Raw genomic sequence first — 16,771 nt, 5'->3', positions numbered from 1 at the left:
ATAAGTTCTGGTCACTTCACATCTGCACCTTGTATTTTGCCAGGGTGTGGACGCTATGCAGGAGGCCAGGGCTACAACAGTATTGGCCACTTCTGCGGTGGTTGGGCTGGGAACTGTGGCGACGGAGGCATAGGAGGCAGCACCTGGTACCTGGTCTGTGATCGCTGTCGGGAAAAATACCTAAGAGAAAAGCAGACTGCTGCCAGGGAAAAGGTACCTCTGCTCCATTTTAATCTCTTCCCCCTCTTTAACTAAAACACTTGGAATCAAACTCAATCTGTATGGTCTTTGCTAGGTAAAGCAGTCAAGGAAAAAACCCCTTCAAGTGAAGACACCAAGAGCCCTTCCCACAATGGAAGCCCACCAGGTGATCAGAGCAAATGCTTTGTTCCTGCTGTCCCTCAGCAGTGCTGCTGAGCCCAGCATGCTGTGCCACCACCCTCCCCGGCCCCTGCATTCCCAGCTGCTCCCCAGCCTCAAGGAAGGTGTGTCGGATGAACTCCCCAATAAAATGGGCTGCCTCTACCTGCAGACACTAGCTAGGTACGTGAATAATAGCCACATTTTAAAGATATGATATGATTATAACACTCATATATAATGATAGTGTAATAAGTTTGAGTCAGTCTCTTTTCATTTCACAGACAACACACAGAGAACTTTGGGGCATACCAAGATGATAACCTCTTCCAAGATGAGATGAGGTATTTGCGCTCCACTTCTGTTCCTGCGCCATACATTTCAGTCACCCCTGATGCCTGCCCCAATGTGTTTGAGGAACCAGAAAGCAACATGAAATCAATGCCTCCTAGGTGAAACCTCTTATTCTTACTACTACATACTCGACATATTCTTCGTTACTGTGGGTAACTTTACAATTCTGTCAATACATAACAATTTTCTCATAGCACTACCATGAGCTCAATAAGGTTGCATTTTGTTTATATAATTGGTAAAATACTTGATATTTGATATTTTCTTAGCCATTTATTTTGAGGTTTAACAGTAGTTCTTTGTGTTTGTCTTTATTGGCTCTCTATTAGTCTGGAGACCAGTCCAATCACAGACAGCGACACGACTAAGCGCACAGTGTTTCAAAGGTCTTACTCAGTCGTTGCCTCCGAGTATGACAAGCAGCACTCGCCCTCTCCAGCCCGAATCAAAGCTGTGCCCAGACGCAGGGTCCATAGTGGCGATGCAGGTAATTACACGCAGCTTTTAAGAAGTGACTCTGAGGATTAAATGATATACAGTGTTATTAGCTACATTCACATTCTCTGCCTATCACTCAGAAGTGGGCTCTTCCTTGTTGAGGCACCCGTCTCCAGAGCTCTCTCGGCTCATCTCGGCACACGGCTCCCTCAGTAAAGGGGAGAGGAACTTCCAGTGGCCTGTCTTGGCTTTTGTTATCCAACACCATGACCTGGAAGGCCTGGAGGTGGCCATGAAGCATGCACTGAGAAAGTCCGCCTGTAGAGTGTTTGCCATGGAGGTACAACTATCAGGGTGGCAATATCTGTCTCAGTCTGGGCTTAACTATGGTTTAATTACTGTTTATTGTTCAACTGTGGCTCAGGGTAATAGGCAATTACTTGGCTGGATTTTATGAAGGAATCAGTTATGTTTATGTACTACATTAGCATTTTAATTTTACTCAAGTATCGTATCTATGTAACCATAAGACCAACTGGTGTGATTTACTCTGACAGGCTTTCAATTGGCTACTGTGCAACGTAATCCAGACCACATCACTGCACGACATCCTCTGGCATTTTGTAGCATCGCTCACCCCGTCACCCTTTGAACCAGAGGATGAGGAAGATGATGAGAACAAGGGGAACAAAGAAATTGTGGAACAGGTATTGAATGGTATAGTAGAAAAGTGTGATTGCTTTGTTCTGCAGCTTCTGATTATGAATTTATGCTCTGTGTTCCCCAGGAAAGAGACCTTGGCGTCTGTGAACACCCTCTGTCGGATATTGTTATTGCTGGGGAGGCAGCTCATCCTCTCCCTCACACTTTCCACCGCCTCCTGCAGACCATTTCTGACCTCATGATGTCACTTCCTAGTGGCAGCTCACTTCAGCAGATGGCACTTAGGTAACACGTTTAGCATGAAATATGACAATTTAATAGGGTTATTGTATTTTTTTTTCCCAGTTTTATATTTCATTTGATTTGTGATTTGTGATTTGTAGCAATTCAAATATGCATTACTTGTTTTTATAGGTGTTGGAGTCTCAAGTTTAAGCAGTCGGACCACCAGTTTCTCCACCAGAGCAACGTTTTCCATCACATCAACAATATTTTGTCCAAGTCAGATGATGGAGACAGTGAGGAGAGCTTTAATATCAGTGTGCAGTCAGGCTACGAAGCAATGAGCCAGGCAAGACAACAACCACATTCTTACCCGTTTACTCAATTGTACAACAGATCGAAACAGATCAGACTGCCAGTGATTTTCTGTGTTGACCTGTTTGTCTTTGTGATGATAGGATCTTTGCCTGGTGACCTGTCTGAAGGATTTAACCAGTGTAGTTGATATTAAGACGTCCAGTCGTCCTGCCATGATTGGCAGCCTGACGGATGGCTCCACAGAAACCTTCTGGGAATCTGGAGATGAGGACAAGAACAAAACCAAGAGCATCACCATCAGCTGTGTGAAAGGCATAAATGCCTCCAACGTGTCTGTACATGTGGACAACTCCAGAGACATTGGGGTGAGGCAGCATCTATGTGTTTAACAGAAGATGTAAATTTGTGGTCACAGTAGAATTGAAGAAGACGGTGTGTGTATCTATATATGTATATATGTAATGTATGTATATATATGTATACATATGTTTATATGTGTATATATATATGTGTATATATATATATATATATATATATATATATATATATATATATGTGAATATATGAATTTTCTTATGTTTATTCTTCCCACCATAGAACAAAGTCACATCAGTTACATTCCTATGTGGAAAAGCAATAGAGGACCTCTGCAGAATCAAGCAGGTGTGTACTGTTTCTGGTTTTTACAGTAGATTAATTGAAAACAAAGTATAAATTCCATACAATTAAAGAGTCTGTTTTAAGTTCACCATGCTTTTTCATCCCAGGCTGACCTTGATTCTCGTCACATGGGCTGGGTAACAAGTGAGCTCCCTGGAGGAGATCATCATGTGATCAAGGTGGAACTGAAGGGTCCAGAAAACACCTTGAGGGTCCGTCAGGTGAAGGTGCTCGGTTGGAAAGAGGGTGAGAGCATCAAGATTCCTGGGCAGATCTCAGCCAGCATGGCCCAACAGAAGAACTGTGAGGCTGAGACCCTCCGGGTTTTCCGCCTCATCACCTCACAGGTCTGTCTCTCAACTGCTTCAGCTACAATCATCTGTCTCAACCATATATTTGTTTTTGAATTGCTGAAGTCCCTGAAACTTGGCTAATGCATCTTCATTGTTTACATTAGGTCTTTGGGAAGCTAATCTGTGGAGATGCAGAACCAACTCCAGAACAGGAGGGGAAGAACCTGCTTTCATCTCCAGAAGGGGAAGACAAGGTCTACAATTCAATAGTGAAACTGACCTGCTCAACTTACATAGTGCATGTAGTTCATTTTAATGTAACTGTACTCTTCTCATATTTTTATGAATAGGCGCCATCTGATGCAGACCTCAAAGAGCACATGGTGGGAATAATTTTCAGCAGGAGCAAACTGACCAACTTGCAAAAACAGGTAAATAATCAGTTCTTCTAATCATTCAACAATCACACTTACAATCTCAGACCTCTAACCTAAGATGTGTGTACTCCAGGTGTGTGCCCACATCGTCCAGGCCATTCGTATGGAAGCCACGCGTGTGAGGGAGGAGTGGGAGCATGCCATATCCAGCAAAGAAAACGCTAACTCTCAGCCCAGTGATGATGACGCCTCCTCAGACGCCTACTGCTTTGAGCTCCTGTCCATGGTCCTGGCTCTTAGTGGCTCCAATGTGGGCCGCCAGTACCTCGCTCAGCAGCTTACACTCATGCAAGACCTGTTTTCTCTGCTGCACACAGCTTCTCCACGTGTACAGAGACAGGTGGGCAACAACATGTACACACACAGCTTAGGGCTGATCATGTGTTTAAGCATACCCTGTGGAGTTTTCTTGTAAATTGTCAATTAATGTTTACATTTACTGTCTCACGGCAGTTTTATCTATGTTCTCGGGCCCATTAATGTGGGTCTTGGCATACTACTGCCACCAAATGTCAACTAGTGGAATAGCTTGATAATGTCAGCTGTAATGTCCATTGTATTGCAGTATTGTAAATGCTCAAATACCCCTAATGCATAAAAAATGTTGTTCACTAACAACTAAGTTATTTACTGTTTTCAGTGATATTTAAGTTGGAATTAGTTTGTATAATAACAATGTTTTTTAACAAAATTTATAAAATAACAATATATCTGTTGTTATGGAGCATATATGTGGTATATATATGTATAATATAATATATATAATATATATATATAATATACATATGGTGTCCACTTGTAAATATGACAAAGGTCCAGCTGTGACAGACTTATTGTTTTCTGGTTGTTTTAACAATTTTTGTTGGTTGTCTGATCTTCTCAGGTGACATCTTTGCTTAGGCGTGTCCTTCCAGAGGTCACACCAGTGCGACTTGCCAGCATCATCGGGGTGAAGGCTCTGCCACCAGCCGATATCAGCGACATCATCCACTCCACAGAGAAGGGTGACTGGACCAAGCTTGGCATCTTGGACATGTTCCTGGGCTGCATCGCAAAAGCCCTCACTGTGCAGCTGAAAGCCAAAGGCACCACCATCTCTGGCACAGCTGGCATGGCTGCTGGAAAAGGGGTCACCACTGTCACACTGCCCATGATCTTCAACTCTAGGTGAGTTTTGGTTGAGTCATAACAAAACAAATTCATTAAGTTTGTGGCAAAAAGCATTTCTTTTTGTGACATGTTATGCATGTTTTTCCTTCCTTTTCCAGTTACATCCGCAGAGGGGAGAGCCACTGGTGGATGAAAGGCTCTACCCCTCCTCAGATTGCAGAGATAATCATAAAGCTTGTCAAAGACATGGCAGCTGTAGGTTTCCCAATGTTGTTATCAACCTCACATTTTAACTGTCTGTACCTTCATTGTGTTTTTGTGATAAAAAAGTATTTTGAAGAGAGTCATGTTCTGTTCTTAGGGTCACCTGTCAGACGCTTGGTCCAGAGTCACCAAAAATGCAATAGCGGAGACCATTATAGCACTTACTAAAATGGAGGAGGAGCATCGGTCACCTGTACGCTGCATCGCAACCACAAGGGTATGAATGTCTATTTAAATATATTGATGTTTATTTATGTTTAAAAAATACAGACCATTAAGAAATCATATAATTCCATCTTCTTCTCTATAGCTGTGGTTGGCCTTAGCATCACTGTGCGTGCTCGACCAGGATCATGTAGACAGGCTGTCCTCTGGTCGCTGGATGGGCAAAGATGGACAGCAGAAGCAGATGGTGAGAGTGATATAAATGGCTAAGTGTTACAACCGAAAAAAACAATTTAAACACAGTCAAAAATAATAATCAATTATGATCTTCTGCTTCCATTCACAGCCCATGTGTGACAACCATGACGATGGTGAGACGGCGGCCATTATACTGTGTAACATGTGTGGCAACCTTTGCACCGACTGTGACCGCTTCCTCCACCTGCACAGACGCACACGCTCCCACCAGAGACAGGTTAGTTCAGGATGGTCACCTAATCAAACATACAGTATTTACATTATAATAGATGAAATGGAGGAATGTGCATTATAGCCTGGTTTTAGACTTGTTTACTTGGCTGCTTCCAGGTGTTCAAGGAAGAAGAGGAGGCCATAAAAGTGGATCTCCATGAAGGCTGTGGGAGGACCAAACTATTCTGGCTCATGGCTCTGGCTGACTCAAAGACTATGAAGGCAATGGTGGAGTTCAGAGAGCACACAGGTAACATAGGAACAGGGCATATCAGTATCTCTCTATGACGCAACTTGGTGTTGGTAGCATGTTATTGAAAAGCATGCTTTAATTGACCATTTGTTTAGAATTTCCTCAGCACATGTAAACCTGGTCTGATGGATCTTTATGTTTGTAAATGGTTTTAATATAGGTAAACCGGCATCCAGCAGCTCAGATGCCTGCAGGTTCTGTGGTACGAGGAATGGCACAGAGTTGTCTGCAGTGGGCAGTGTGTGCTCAGACCCAGACTGCCAGGTATGTAACATCTAGTCATCATCTGCTGCTAGTCTTTTTTGTGTGTATTTGTATGTATATATACTGTGTGTGTGTGTGTGTATATATGTATATATATATACATATATGTATATATATATATATATATATATATATATATGTATGTATATATATGTGTATATATATATATATATATATATATACACATATATATACATATATATATAAATATATATATATATATATATATACATACATACATGTGTGTGTATATGTATATGTGTATGTGTATATATGTATATATAGGTGTTTTTTGTTTTAGATGTTTGCTGTTATTTATGAATTTAAATGGCACACCCCATGAACATGTGCACAAAAACAGTGACAAACGTAATTTTTTTTACTCCTATTTAATCCAAAATCTGTTTCTTCATTTCATAAGTACAGGTGGATTCAGGTGGAATTGCAGTTATATTTTCAATAATTGATTAATTAGAATTGTAATAAGGATAGAAAGAACTTGCCAAGTCAAAATGTGCATGAGATTTTATTGTTAAAGTGAGGCTTTTTCCTCAAAGCATGACATTGTAGTTTGGAATGCTGAGTGGGAAGATTGTTGGAGAATAGCTATAATAATTAACACCATGAGTATGATTCACACATGATGGAGCTGAAGAATGCTCACCACAGACTTGGATTTGAGGCAATGTCTCAAGTCAGTGGTGAGCATTATGTATGCTTCATGAGGTCATGTGAACCCACAGATGAACAAATACTTATTTAAGAAACATAGTGGTCAATGTATAGATTGTCAAGTGTATCTTATAATATTGAAATGAAAGACCAAACAAGAGCTAGTGTGTAAGCCCTACCGTTTTGTCTTCTGTGTTCTTTGCTAGGAGTATGCCAAACTAGCATGCAGTAAGACTCATACTTGTGGCCATCCCTGTGGAGGAGTTAAGAACGAGGAGTCCTGCCTGCCATGTCTGCATGGCTGCGACAAGAGCACCGGCTGTCTGAAACAGGATGCAGATGACATGTGCATGATCTGCTTTACTGAAGCCCTCTCTGCTGCTCCTGCTGTACAGGTAGCTCTAATTATGACTGTCCGACAGGGACAAGGTTTTCATTCCTGGATTAAAATGTCCCCTTATTTAAAATTTCACTCTTTCTCCTGTCTCCAGCTGGACTGCACTCATGTGTTCCACCTTCAGTGCACTCGTCGTGTTCTTGAAAATCGTTGGTTGGGGCCGAGAATCACGTTTGGCTTCATGTTGTGTCCAATCTGTAAGGTGAGATGTTACCTGAGTCTGTTTGACTGAAGAGACAGCTTTAGCAACTAAAGGGTTTAAAACCACGCCTTTAAAGTGAACTGCTTTACAGAAAAGCCTCAGATTACTGTGATACGTCATCTTACACCTCTTTGTTCACAGTCGTCTTTGTCACAAACAGTGCCTCAGCAGAGCTTTCTCAATGAACATGGAGTGGTTTGTTTGTGTCACTGTTTTGCTTCCAGAACAAAATTAACCACTCGGTGATCAAGGACCTACTCGATCCTATCAAAGAGCTCTATGAGGATGTGAGAAGAAAGGCTCTGATGAGGCTGGAGTATGAGGGTCTGCATAAGAGTGAGGCAATAACTACACCAGGAGCTCGATTCCACAATGACCCTGCAGGATTTGCCATGAACCGATATGCATACTATGTCTGCTACAAGTGCAAGAAGGTACTTTACAAACTATTTCAATATAAATATTGTTTAGGTGTAGAGAATTAACAATGTCTCCTTTGAAACCAGGCGTACTTTGGTGGAGAAGCTCGCTGTGATGCAGAGGCAGGACAGGGAGACGACTACGACCCCAGGGAGCTTATTTGTGGAGCATGCTCAGATGTCTCAAGAGCACAGGTCAGCATATGATTCCCGTGAAGATCCCAGTTATACAACAACCAATAAATTAAATTTTGGGAAACACACTTATTTATACGATTCATATTACTGAGAATGAAGCTGGATGGCAATTTGCTTGACTTGGCACAAAGACTGGAGATGGGTAACAGTTAATGCACTGTCCAAAAGTTACAAAATCGCTGAATAGTACATTTGCAGCTCACTCATGAATATGTCTTGGTCTTGTTTTTAAAATCTGTGCAGGCAAGTGTAAAAATGTCACATTGTGGTTAGACCAACAGTAAATTTGCATCATTCCCCAAATGCTGAACTACTTTAAAACGGTGCTCATTGTTGTTTTATTTTTACTATCACCAGATGTGCTCCAAGCATGGCACAGACTTCCTGGAGTACAAATGTCGGTACTGCTGCTCTGTGGCTGTTTTTTTCTGCTTTGGCACCACACATTTCTGCAACGCCTGCCACGATGACTTCCAGAGGATGACCAGTGTCCCGAAGGAGGAACTACCCCACTGTCCTGCAGGTACTTAATGATTCAAGTGACTTAAATCTTCTGGTAAATCTTAAATTATTCACACACAAACCTTGCTAAAACTAAGACAAATCAGCTTGATCCTCGAATGGCATTTATTATTCCATTTAAAAATGACAGTTTGCAAATACCAAAAACCTGACTGAACTTCTTTTCCTTTTCTGTTACAGGACCTAAAGGGAAGCAGCTGGAAGGTACTGAGTGCCCTTTGCATGTGGTTCACCCACCAACAGGGGAGGAGTTTGCCTTGGGCTGTGGAGTGTGTAGGAATGCCCACACCTTCTAAACAACATGAGACCTTTACTGAAAACCAGTTTTCTACTGTGATCTCTGGCTGCAGCTGCAGAAGCTCAGCCGTGAAGCTTGGCTCTTGCTTTGTCAAGTCTCCTGGACACTGGACCAGGTTTCTGCTCTACGCCAAGAGTCCTCAGGTCTGCTCTTCTACCTACATCAGTAACCCGGCCCTGCTGCAAAGATGCACTTGGCTCCTTTTGGATTCAGAGTGACCTGAATGTGGGGGAAAAAAGAACAATATAATTTAAAAAAGAAGATTAAAAAAAAGAAAATAACTTGTGACGTGTTTGCATGCGGCCGTTGTATTCCCTCGGCTTCTATAGACGTTGCACACCTTCAGAAGTGTAACAGTACAAGATTAAACATTGAAAATTAATTTGCTTAAAGGCAACTGTGGATCAGCGTAAGTATAAAAAAAGGAACAGGCCCTATTTCCAGCTTCCTAACTATAAATTTAAAATGTTGTATGTAAACCTTTTTTCGTAATCTTGTACAGTATTCTCCACTGTCAAGTGCATCATTGATAAACGGACAAAAAAAAAAGTCGGTGGAAAAAGACTGTTAAAATAATATTTGGGCAAAATATAGTGTACGATTTATCTAATCTTGTATATAACGATACTATTCAAAATAGCTGTATTACGAAGTTGCTACTCTTCACTTCAGTTTTGTTTGATATTCTGGGTTATGTTTTGAGCCAGAACTTTTAATGAAGTGCAATACTGGGTGTGCCTCCTATTTTGCAGCTGTTTAACCTATGGAATGTATGTCAATAAAGCCACTGTACATTTTTATACAGTAGAGAGTTGTAATTTCCCCCCCTCCTCTAAATGTCACATTTCTTTTGTTGTGTTGAAATGAGAAGGAGGAGCCTGGCACCTGCAATGAATGATGACGGATGTAAATCTTATTTCCAGCTCTGTTTAAAAGAAAAAGAAAAAAAAAAGAATCACCAAATCATATGGTAATACAAAAAACCTCACAGTAAGACTGATCACAGCTGAATGATTGGAGGGACCAGTCTTCACACCAAATAAAAATTGTGTACCTGTAATGGTTTTCCCCCCTGAGTTGGAAGCAAGGGGGAGCAGGGAGTTGGGGAGGGTCAGGGAAACAGAGTATGGAAAAAAACAGCTGCTGTTATATAAAAAAGCTTAATACTTGTGAATCTGCTCTGTATTATCTGTGGTGGATGGAGTTGAATGGTAATAAACCAGGTTCTCTGTTTCACAAAGTATATGCTGTGTGATTTTTAATTAGTGGTCACCTGTTAGCCTTTAATATCAAAATCAAGTGGAAAATTGTGTCTGATTTATTTAATATTGTACATAATGATAATATTTAAATAGCTTTTATTACAGAGTTGCTACTCCTCAATTCAGTGTTTAATATTCACAGATAAGGTGTGTGTGTTTTCACTACTGGTGTGTAGTGAGGATGGGTTAAATGCAGGGGACAAATCACTATCACTATGTGTGTGCAAAAAACAAGCCATATAAAGTGCAAAAACATTAGATTGTATCTCATTGGGTTGTGTTAAAATATTACAAGTATTTCTCACTTTTCTCACATTATTTAAATGAAATTATGAAATAATAATTACATTAACTGAACGTTAATGTTAATGAGTTACAGTCAGGTGAGCCATCGCTCTGACAGAGACGATCTTTACCAACAGCCATTTTGCATTGCATTTCCCATGATGCACTGCCACATTCATAACAACATTTCGCCATTTCAGATGCAGGGGTGCCATTACTCCACCGAAGTAGGTCAACCGGGCGGGGGTGCCAAGATCCGGCTTTTTCTTCCACGATAAACATTCTCTCCGTCCTCTTTTAAGTCTAACGGCTCGATCATTGTGCTCCGATGCATGTTATTTGGTTGATGCGAATGAGCTTTTCCTGCGTGGGCCCGGGCTGAAAGCATTACGTCTGCAAGTAGTCGGATTTTCCTGCTAACAGCTAGTCAGCTAGCTGGGTGTAAACAACGAGGTATGCTGTTTGGATGAGCTGTGATAAACACATAGTAGCTCAGCATGGAACGAGCTGTAATGTATTGTGTGTTTAATGCATTTGTTATGACGCGAAGGCTGTTTTTATTCTATCACCAATTTGCTTACTAAGCAACGTTAGCTAACAGCTATGTTTATTTACTGCGTCAGTGTCTGACTGTGAACGATTTCCTGTCAGTTACCCAGAGCACTGTTGGAGCTAGGCAACTTGCTTACTCCGCCATCTAATACTGAATGTAATGTTCTGACCCTTGTGTAATCTCATTATATGGGCAACCCACGCCTGGGCACTGGTAAATTTACCAATGATTTTTGCGTCAGCATATAAATAGGAAATAATGCGTAAGGGTTCATCATTGGGGCACAGATGAATGGTGATTTGGCCACAGACTTATCGGATGTCTAGTATTGGCCACTCAAAGGGCAATATATAAACCAATTAAGATAGATTGATGCTCGTCCTAGTGTTGTGTGACAAAGAACCTCAAGGTATTAAATAAGTTATTTCTTTACTTCCAACATGGCGGCCTAGCACATTTTACTCAACACACAAAATTAAAGAATGGGCATGCACTTGTATATTTGCTTGTCAGATTATCAGGCGGTAACGCAGCAATAAATAATGCAATAAAATATTGCTTTATTCATTTGATAGACTAGATCATCAATATAATAATACGAAAGGACACGCTATTTGCCCAGATCTAACAAGGTTTGAACCAATCAAGCAACATAATAAATGCTTGGTTGCATGTCCATGTGAGGTGCATACTGTACTGACTGGTTTTGAAGCTAGGAGCATGAAACAAAATGACTGTTGGATAATGTTTCACATCAGTTGTGATTAACCTGCATGAACAGAATAATCAACATCAATCATTAATGTGTCTTGCTCAGCTGGTTTATTTGTGTGTTTCAGTATGAAGCGGATGAAAGGAGGTGAGGAGGTCAGCAACGACTCCTCTAGTAGGAGTCCACCAGAGGCACGCAAGAAGGTTCGAAAGCAGGTGAGCGAGGATCCACATGCTGTGGAGGCCACAAAATCACCAGACCATGACTGGGCACTGTTGCCTCAGGAGCTCCTGCTCCACATCTTCCAGTACCTTCCATTACTGGACCGGGCTTACGCCTCTCAGGTATGTCGCCGGTGGAACCAGGCTTTCCACATGCCGGAGCTGTGGCGATGCTTTGAGTTTGAGCTTAACCAGCCAGCCAGCTCTTACTTGAAAGCCACACATCCAGACCTCATCAAGCAGATCATAAAGAGGCACTCCAACCACCTGCAGTATGTCAGTTTCAAGGTGAGGGAGCAAAAGATGTTGTGTCTGTGCAGAAATGTGCAACACAAGGATTGTTGTTGATCTTGGTCTTGTTTTCATGTACTTCACGCAGTATTCCATCTTTGTTTTTGCTTGCCAGGTGGACAGTAGTACTGAGTCTGCAGAGGCTGCATGTGACATTCTTTCTCAGTTGGTGAATTGCTCACTGAAGACCTTGGGGCTTATCTCCACTGCCAGGCCAAGTTTTATGGAGGTTCCAAAGGTATGATTAATACAAACTCAAGATGTCTGTGTTTTCATTGTGTCACGTTTGTACGGAAAGTCAAAGGGGTTTTATAGTGTACATGCTTATTCGATTGCACACAGCTAATGCACTTTTGGCTGACCATGTTTGTGATCTCATCTTATCGTAGGATGGGGCTGAATAGCAGTGTTGTTGTTGCTTGTGGTGTGCTTTGAAATCTCAAATTTCTCACAAATAAATGAATAAGATTCTGACTGCATTATCATCACAGCATTATGAAACTCAACATTTACCTCCAAATGCTGACACCTGGTTGCCGTCTTGGTATTTTTTTTTTATTTGAATGCTTTTTAATTACTCGCGTCATCTTTTCCCTTCCACAGTCTCATTTCATCTCAGCTCTGACTGTGGTGTTTGTCAACTCCAAGTCACTGTCTTCACTGAAGATTGATGATACACCAGTTGACGACCCATCTCTGAAGGTGCTGGTGGCGAACAACAGTGATACCCTGAAATTGCTGAAGATGAGCAGCTGTCCTCATGTTTCTCCAGCAGGTACAGATAGAGTGAAGACATGGGCATAGTTTTTTTTTGGTTGTTTGCACTTTTTAGTCTCGTCACAAGGATTTTTCCATTCCGTGGCCCATTAAAATGCTATCGTTTTTTTTATCGTTATGGTGGATTGGCTGGGGCTGCACTATATTTTCTGAATTAACTATTGTTGCTTTCCTGGAACTGTTTCTAAATTGCCTGCCTTGTCTAGAACTGAATTTGACTTTGTTTTCAAACCACAATCTGTATTTGTAGGAATCCTGTGTGTTGCAGACCAGTGTCATGGGCTGAGGGAGCTAGCACTGAACTACCACCTTCTGAGTGATGAACTTCTGCTGGCCCTCTCCTCAGAGAAACATGTCCACCTGGAACACTTGCGTATTGATGTGGTGAGCGAGAACCCTGGCCAGCATTTCCACACCATCAAAAAGAGCAGCTGGGATGCCATGGTGCGGCACTCGCCCAAATTCAACCTGGTCATGTACTTCTTTCTCTATGAAGAAGAGTTTGGTCCTTTCTTTAATGAGGAGATCCCCGTAACACACCTCTACTTCGGACGCTCAGTCAGCAAGGAGGTTTTGGGCCGCGTTGGCCTCCACTGTCCCCGTCTGGTGGAGCTGGTGGTGTGTGCCAATGGCCTGCGTCCTCTGGATGAGGAGCTGATCCGCATCGCAAAGCACTGCACCCAACTGTCAGCTATCGGTCTGGGCGAGTGCGAAGTTTCCTGCAGCGCATTTGTGGAGTTTGTCAAGATGTGTGGCAGAAGGCTGTCCCAGCTCTCCATCATGGAGGAGGTGTTGATTCCTGATCACAAATACTCCCTGGATGAGATTCACTGGGAGGTTTCGAAGCACTTGGGTCGGGTCTGGTTTCCAGACATGATGCCAACCTGGTAAATTAAAACCAGAGAGTAGTCTAGTACAGTGTAGTATGGCGTAAGGCAGTCATGGCCTCCATGTTTGCACTGAAAAGCTTGCCGTGGTGGAATGTTTGGTGCCAACATGGAGAGCGTAGGCTTGCTGAACCCCTGTGTGGAGTTAGTGCAGCTCAGGGGTTTAATGTGGCACATAATTGCTACACATCATATATTGCAAACACCACAAGTTCTTGCCTGTTAGTTTCAATATGGATTGTGGTAACCTTTTTTTCTCTAATGCGGAGAAAGAACTTGACAGGTGGGCTTCTTCTCATATTCTACACAGACCAATGCAGGTGGAAACAGCTGACAAAAAAAGCAATGTTTTTATAACTGCGAATGGAATTTTGTGGAAATTGTTGCTTGGTTGTGTTTATCTTTGTTATGAGAGGTGTGTGTGTGTGGCTTGTTTATGGAGTAATTTGGGACAATTAGGTACACAATTGCATGGTATCACACTTACCACTTGGCCTACTTAAAATTCAATTTGAGATGGCAACTCTGCACTCTGTAACACAATGTGGCACCGGGGGTTTACAAAGTGGCTGCAATGTTATTTGTATATAGGATGTGTTTGGAGGTGGAGCTGAGGGTGTGCTCACTGAGTGACTGTGTCCTTCACCTCATTTGAATCTAATTTAAACAAACAGCAGTTGCAGTGTTGCAATGTGTATATAGGTCTCTGTTTTTGTGATGTGAAGGTGTATGTTGATTGATGTCATGGTTTTTTGTCTCAAGAGTTACGCAGATATTTATTTTTACTGCATCGTACAACAATTGGTTTGACAAATTATTCAAGGCTCCATAACACTTATATTTCATATAAGCACCTTATGTTTATACCAAATGATCATCAGGACAAATGGCGTCCTTTTATCCTAATTAAAAGCAATGAAATTACCTTTATAATGCTCCAGTTTGTCTTAGTTGGACACATCTTTTAATGCTAATTATTTCTTGTGCTTCTGAGTGAGATGACAAGAACAGTGTAATGAAGTGGTGAAGCTGTAATTATAGATTAAAGAATCAGAAGTTATTTTATGATGTAAATACAAAGTGTGCAGACATGTCTGAATTTGGAGGTAGATCATGACCCAACCTTCAAAACTTGGATTTCTTTGTAATGACTCAACAGTTAACTAATCTCTGCAACTGTGAGCTTATAATGTATGCTGAGAAAGCAAATAAACAACTTAGTGTGTCACAGGTGCATTAAATATATTTCTAGGTTTCATTTTTATCTTCTGCTATTTGCCTATTCAAGCTCTAAAAAAACCTGTTGAGAATATCTGTCCACCTGTTCCGCACATTTGCTCTATATCATGTTGTCACATCGAAAAAAGAAAAGGAAGTAGAAATACACAGCAAAGGAAGCGGAATTCTGATGTTTTTATTACAGTCGGTCTTTCCAGATTTCCACAGCGCTCCTGTTCCAAACATCCATCCATTACAGTCAGAAGAGATTTGGCAATTCAGATGAGTGAAACAGACTTTTTTTTCCTTTAAGAAGGAAGTCAAATGCATCTGTATATAAAAACGCTGTGTGTTTGATTATTATGAATAGAAATGTACTTATTTCTTTGTTTCACCCTCTGTCAGGGTTTGAAGTTTCCTTAACGGCTTGTGTCTTTTATATAAACCAGAGTGCAAGTTATTCTTTACTAGATGGATACTGAGAGAGGCTTTTCTAATTCATTTGTTTTTCCATTACACAAAAATGTATGGTTATAACCAGCAAGCAGGCCAGAAACAAATTATCACCACTTTTGGATTTTACTCATTTATCAATATACTGAATGTATTTCAGTAAGGAAGCACCTTGCTGAAGATTTGTGGATTTGTTAGCTTTCCCTCCAGTTACCAGAATCCTACACTTAGGGAAAATGTAATGACAAAAAAAAAAAGGTGCAATATCTGCAGAATCAGGTGGAGGACACTAGGAATATTGAGAACTGTTAGCACAATTACAATCAAAGCTTTTGTCTGTGATGAGTGACATGGGTTTGAGAGGTCTAAATTGTTAAATGTATTTTTATAAGTAGATATCAGAAGTGGACAGCATTGTATGTTATGTTACCCAGATGTTGCTTTTCTCCATGATTCCATTCCCTTTATGGAGACATTTTATGAAGCCTAACAGTGACATAAACTTATCTGCAGGAAGAGTAGGGTTTTCTGGGTGATATTCCAAGCAGTGTATTGATCGGATTGGTCTCTGATCACTGACATATGCTCATTGTTTGTCCTTGTGTTCATTATCTTCATAATGTGTGCAGTGCATTAAACTGAGGCAATGACAGCAGCTCCAAACTCAAGGCTTTTTTTGAAAAATTTAGCTGCTAAACATGTTTCATATAAATGTCAGTTGAAAAGTAATATAAATGATTTATATTTCATCTTAAAAACATCTCTTGAGAGTAATTGTTATTTTAACCTCAGGTTGTGAGTCCTCCACTTTGGAATAAACTGGTGTTGACAATGTTGTCCTTTTAGTTTTGCTTCTGTTTGGCAAGTTCTTTCTCTGCTTTACTGGTCACCTGTCTTGAAATTAAAGTTGTTTTGGATATGTGTTCCCTTACCAGTAATAAAACATTGAATGTACTTTTGTCATCTGTCATTTCATTAACACTACAGGCCATTGTCAAAACCACGCCCACCCAAACCAACCAAGTTATTTGCATTGAAATTCTATTTTATCGATGCCATCAGGAAAATGAAGGTTTCAACAAAAATGTTTCTGAATGTTTCTCAGAACGAATCCACAGAAAGTACAAATATA

General features: G+C 41.0%; 2 protein-coding genes across 27 annotated transcripts in view; both read left to right on the top strand.

The window, feature by feature from the left end:
• Window positions 1–10,223, top strand: part of mycbp2 (MYC binding protein 2) — a 54,610-nt gene extending 44,387 nt beyond the window's left edge. For 16 of the 25 annotated variants that reach the window (XM_044018304.1, XM_044018301.1, XM_044018288.1 and 13 more), the window contains 27 exons: window positions 44–213; window positions 296–543; window positions 645–812; window positions 1,032–1,201; window positions 1,293–1,492; window positions 1,710–1,859; window positions 1,940–2,100; window positions 2,230–2,386; window positions 2,496–2,720; window positions 2,953–3,018; window positions 3,123–3,362; window positions 3,473–3,562; window positions 3,659–3,739; window positions 3,819–4,085; window positions 4,629–4,912; window positions 5,014–5,110; window positions 5,217–5,336; window positions 5,430–5,531; window positions 5,631–5,759; window positions 5,873–6,005; window positions 6,169–6,272; window positions 7,151–7,339; window positions 7,436–7,543; window positions 7,768–7,977; window positions 8,050–8,157; window positions 8,518–8,683; window positions 8,863–10,223. In XM_044018304.1, coding sequence (XP_043874239.1) covers window positions 44–213; window positions 296–543; window positions 645–812; window positions 1,032–1,201; window positions 1,293–1,492; window positions 1,710–1,859; window positions 1,940–2,100; window positions 2,230–2,386; window positions 2,496–2,720; window positions 2,953–3,018; window positions 3,123–3,362; window positions 3,473–3,562; window positions 3,659–3,739; window positions 3,819–4,085; window positions 4,629–4,912; window positions 5,014–5,110; window positions 5,217–5,336; window positions 5,430–5,531; window positions 5,631–5,759; window positions 5,873–6,005; window positions 6,169–6,272; window positions 7,151–7,339; window positions 7,436–7,543; window positions 7,768–7,977; window positions 8,050–8,157; window positions 8,518–8,683; window positions 8,863–8,978 — 4,259 coding nt within the window. In that variant the 3' untranslated portion in view covers window positions 8,979–10,223. The remainder of the gene's footprint in view (window positions 1–43; window positions 214–295; window positions 544–644; window positions 813–1,031; window positions 1,202–1,292; window positions 1,493–1,709; window positions 1,860–1,939; window positions 2,101–2,229; window positions 2,387–2,495; window positions 2,721–2,952; window positions 3,019–3,122; window positions 3,363–3,472; window positions 3,563–3,658; window positions 3,740–3,818; window positions 4,086–4,628; window positions 4,913–5,013; window positions 5,111–5,216; window positions 5,337–5,429; window positions 5,532–5,630; window positions 5,760–5,872; window positions 6,006–6,168; window positions 6,273–7,150; window positions 7,340–7,435; window positions 7,544–7,767; window positions 7,978–8,049; window positions 8,158–8,517; window positions 8,684–8,862) is intronic. The other 9 variants (XM_044018325.1, XM_044018300.1, XM_044018317.1 and 6 more) reach the window with 3 other exon arrangements.
• Window positions 10,224–10,705: 482 nt separating this feature from the next.
• On the top strand, window positions 10,706–16,593 carry fbxl3a (F-box and leucine-rich repeat protein 3a). 2 transcript variants are annotated; one of them, XM_044017332.1, is made up of 5 exons: window positions 10,706–10,980; window positions 11,920–12,301; window positions 12,420–12,542; window positions 12,908–13,079; window positions 13,332–16,593. In XM_044017332.1, the coding sequence occupies exons 2-5, from the start codon at window positions 11,921–11,923 to the stop codon at window positions 13,970–13,972; spliced, it is 1,317 nt and encodes a 438-aa protein (XP_043873267.1). In that variant the 5' UTR covers window positions 10,706–10,980; window position 11,920; the 3' UTR covers window positions 13,973–16,593. The 2 variants fall into 2 exon arrangements, with proteins under 2 accessions (XP_043873267.1, XP_043873276.1); XM_044017341.1 differs by having other exon boundaries at window positions 10,716–10,754.
• Window positions 16,594–16,771: the final 178 nt, after the last annotated feature.

This window comes from Solea senegalensis, linkage group LG2, assembly GCF_019176455.1.
Source record: "Solea senegalensis isolate Sse05_10M linkage group LG2, IFAPA_SoseM_1, whole genome shotgun sequence".
Taxonomy (NCBI): Eukaryota; Metazoa; Chordata; class Actinopteri; order Pleuronectiformes; family Soleidae; genus Solea; species Solea senegalensis.
The sequence above is the reverse complement of the archived record's forward strand: the minus strand, read 5'-3'. Positions and strand labels throughout refer to the sequence as shown.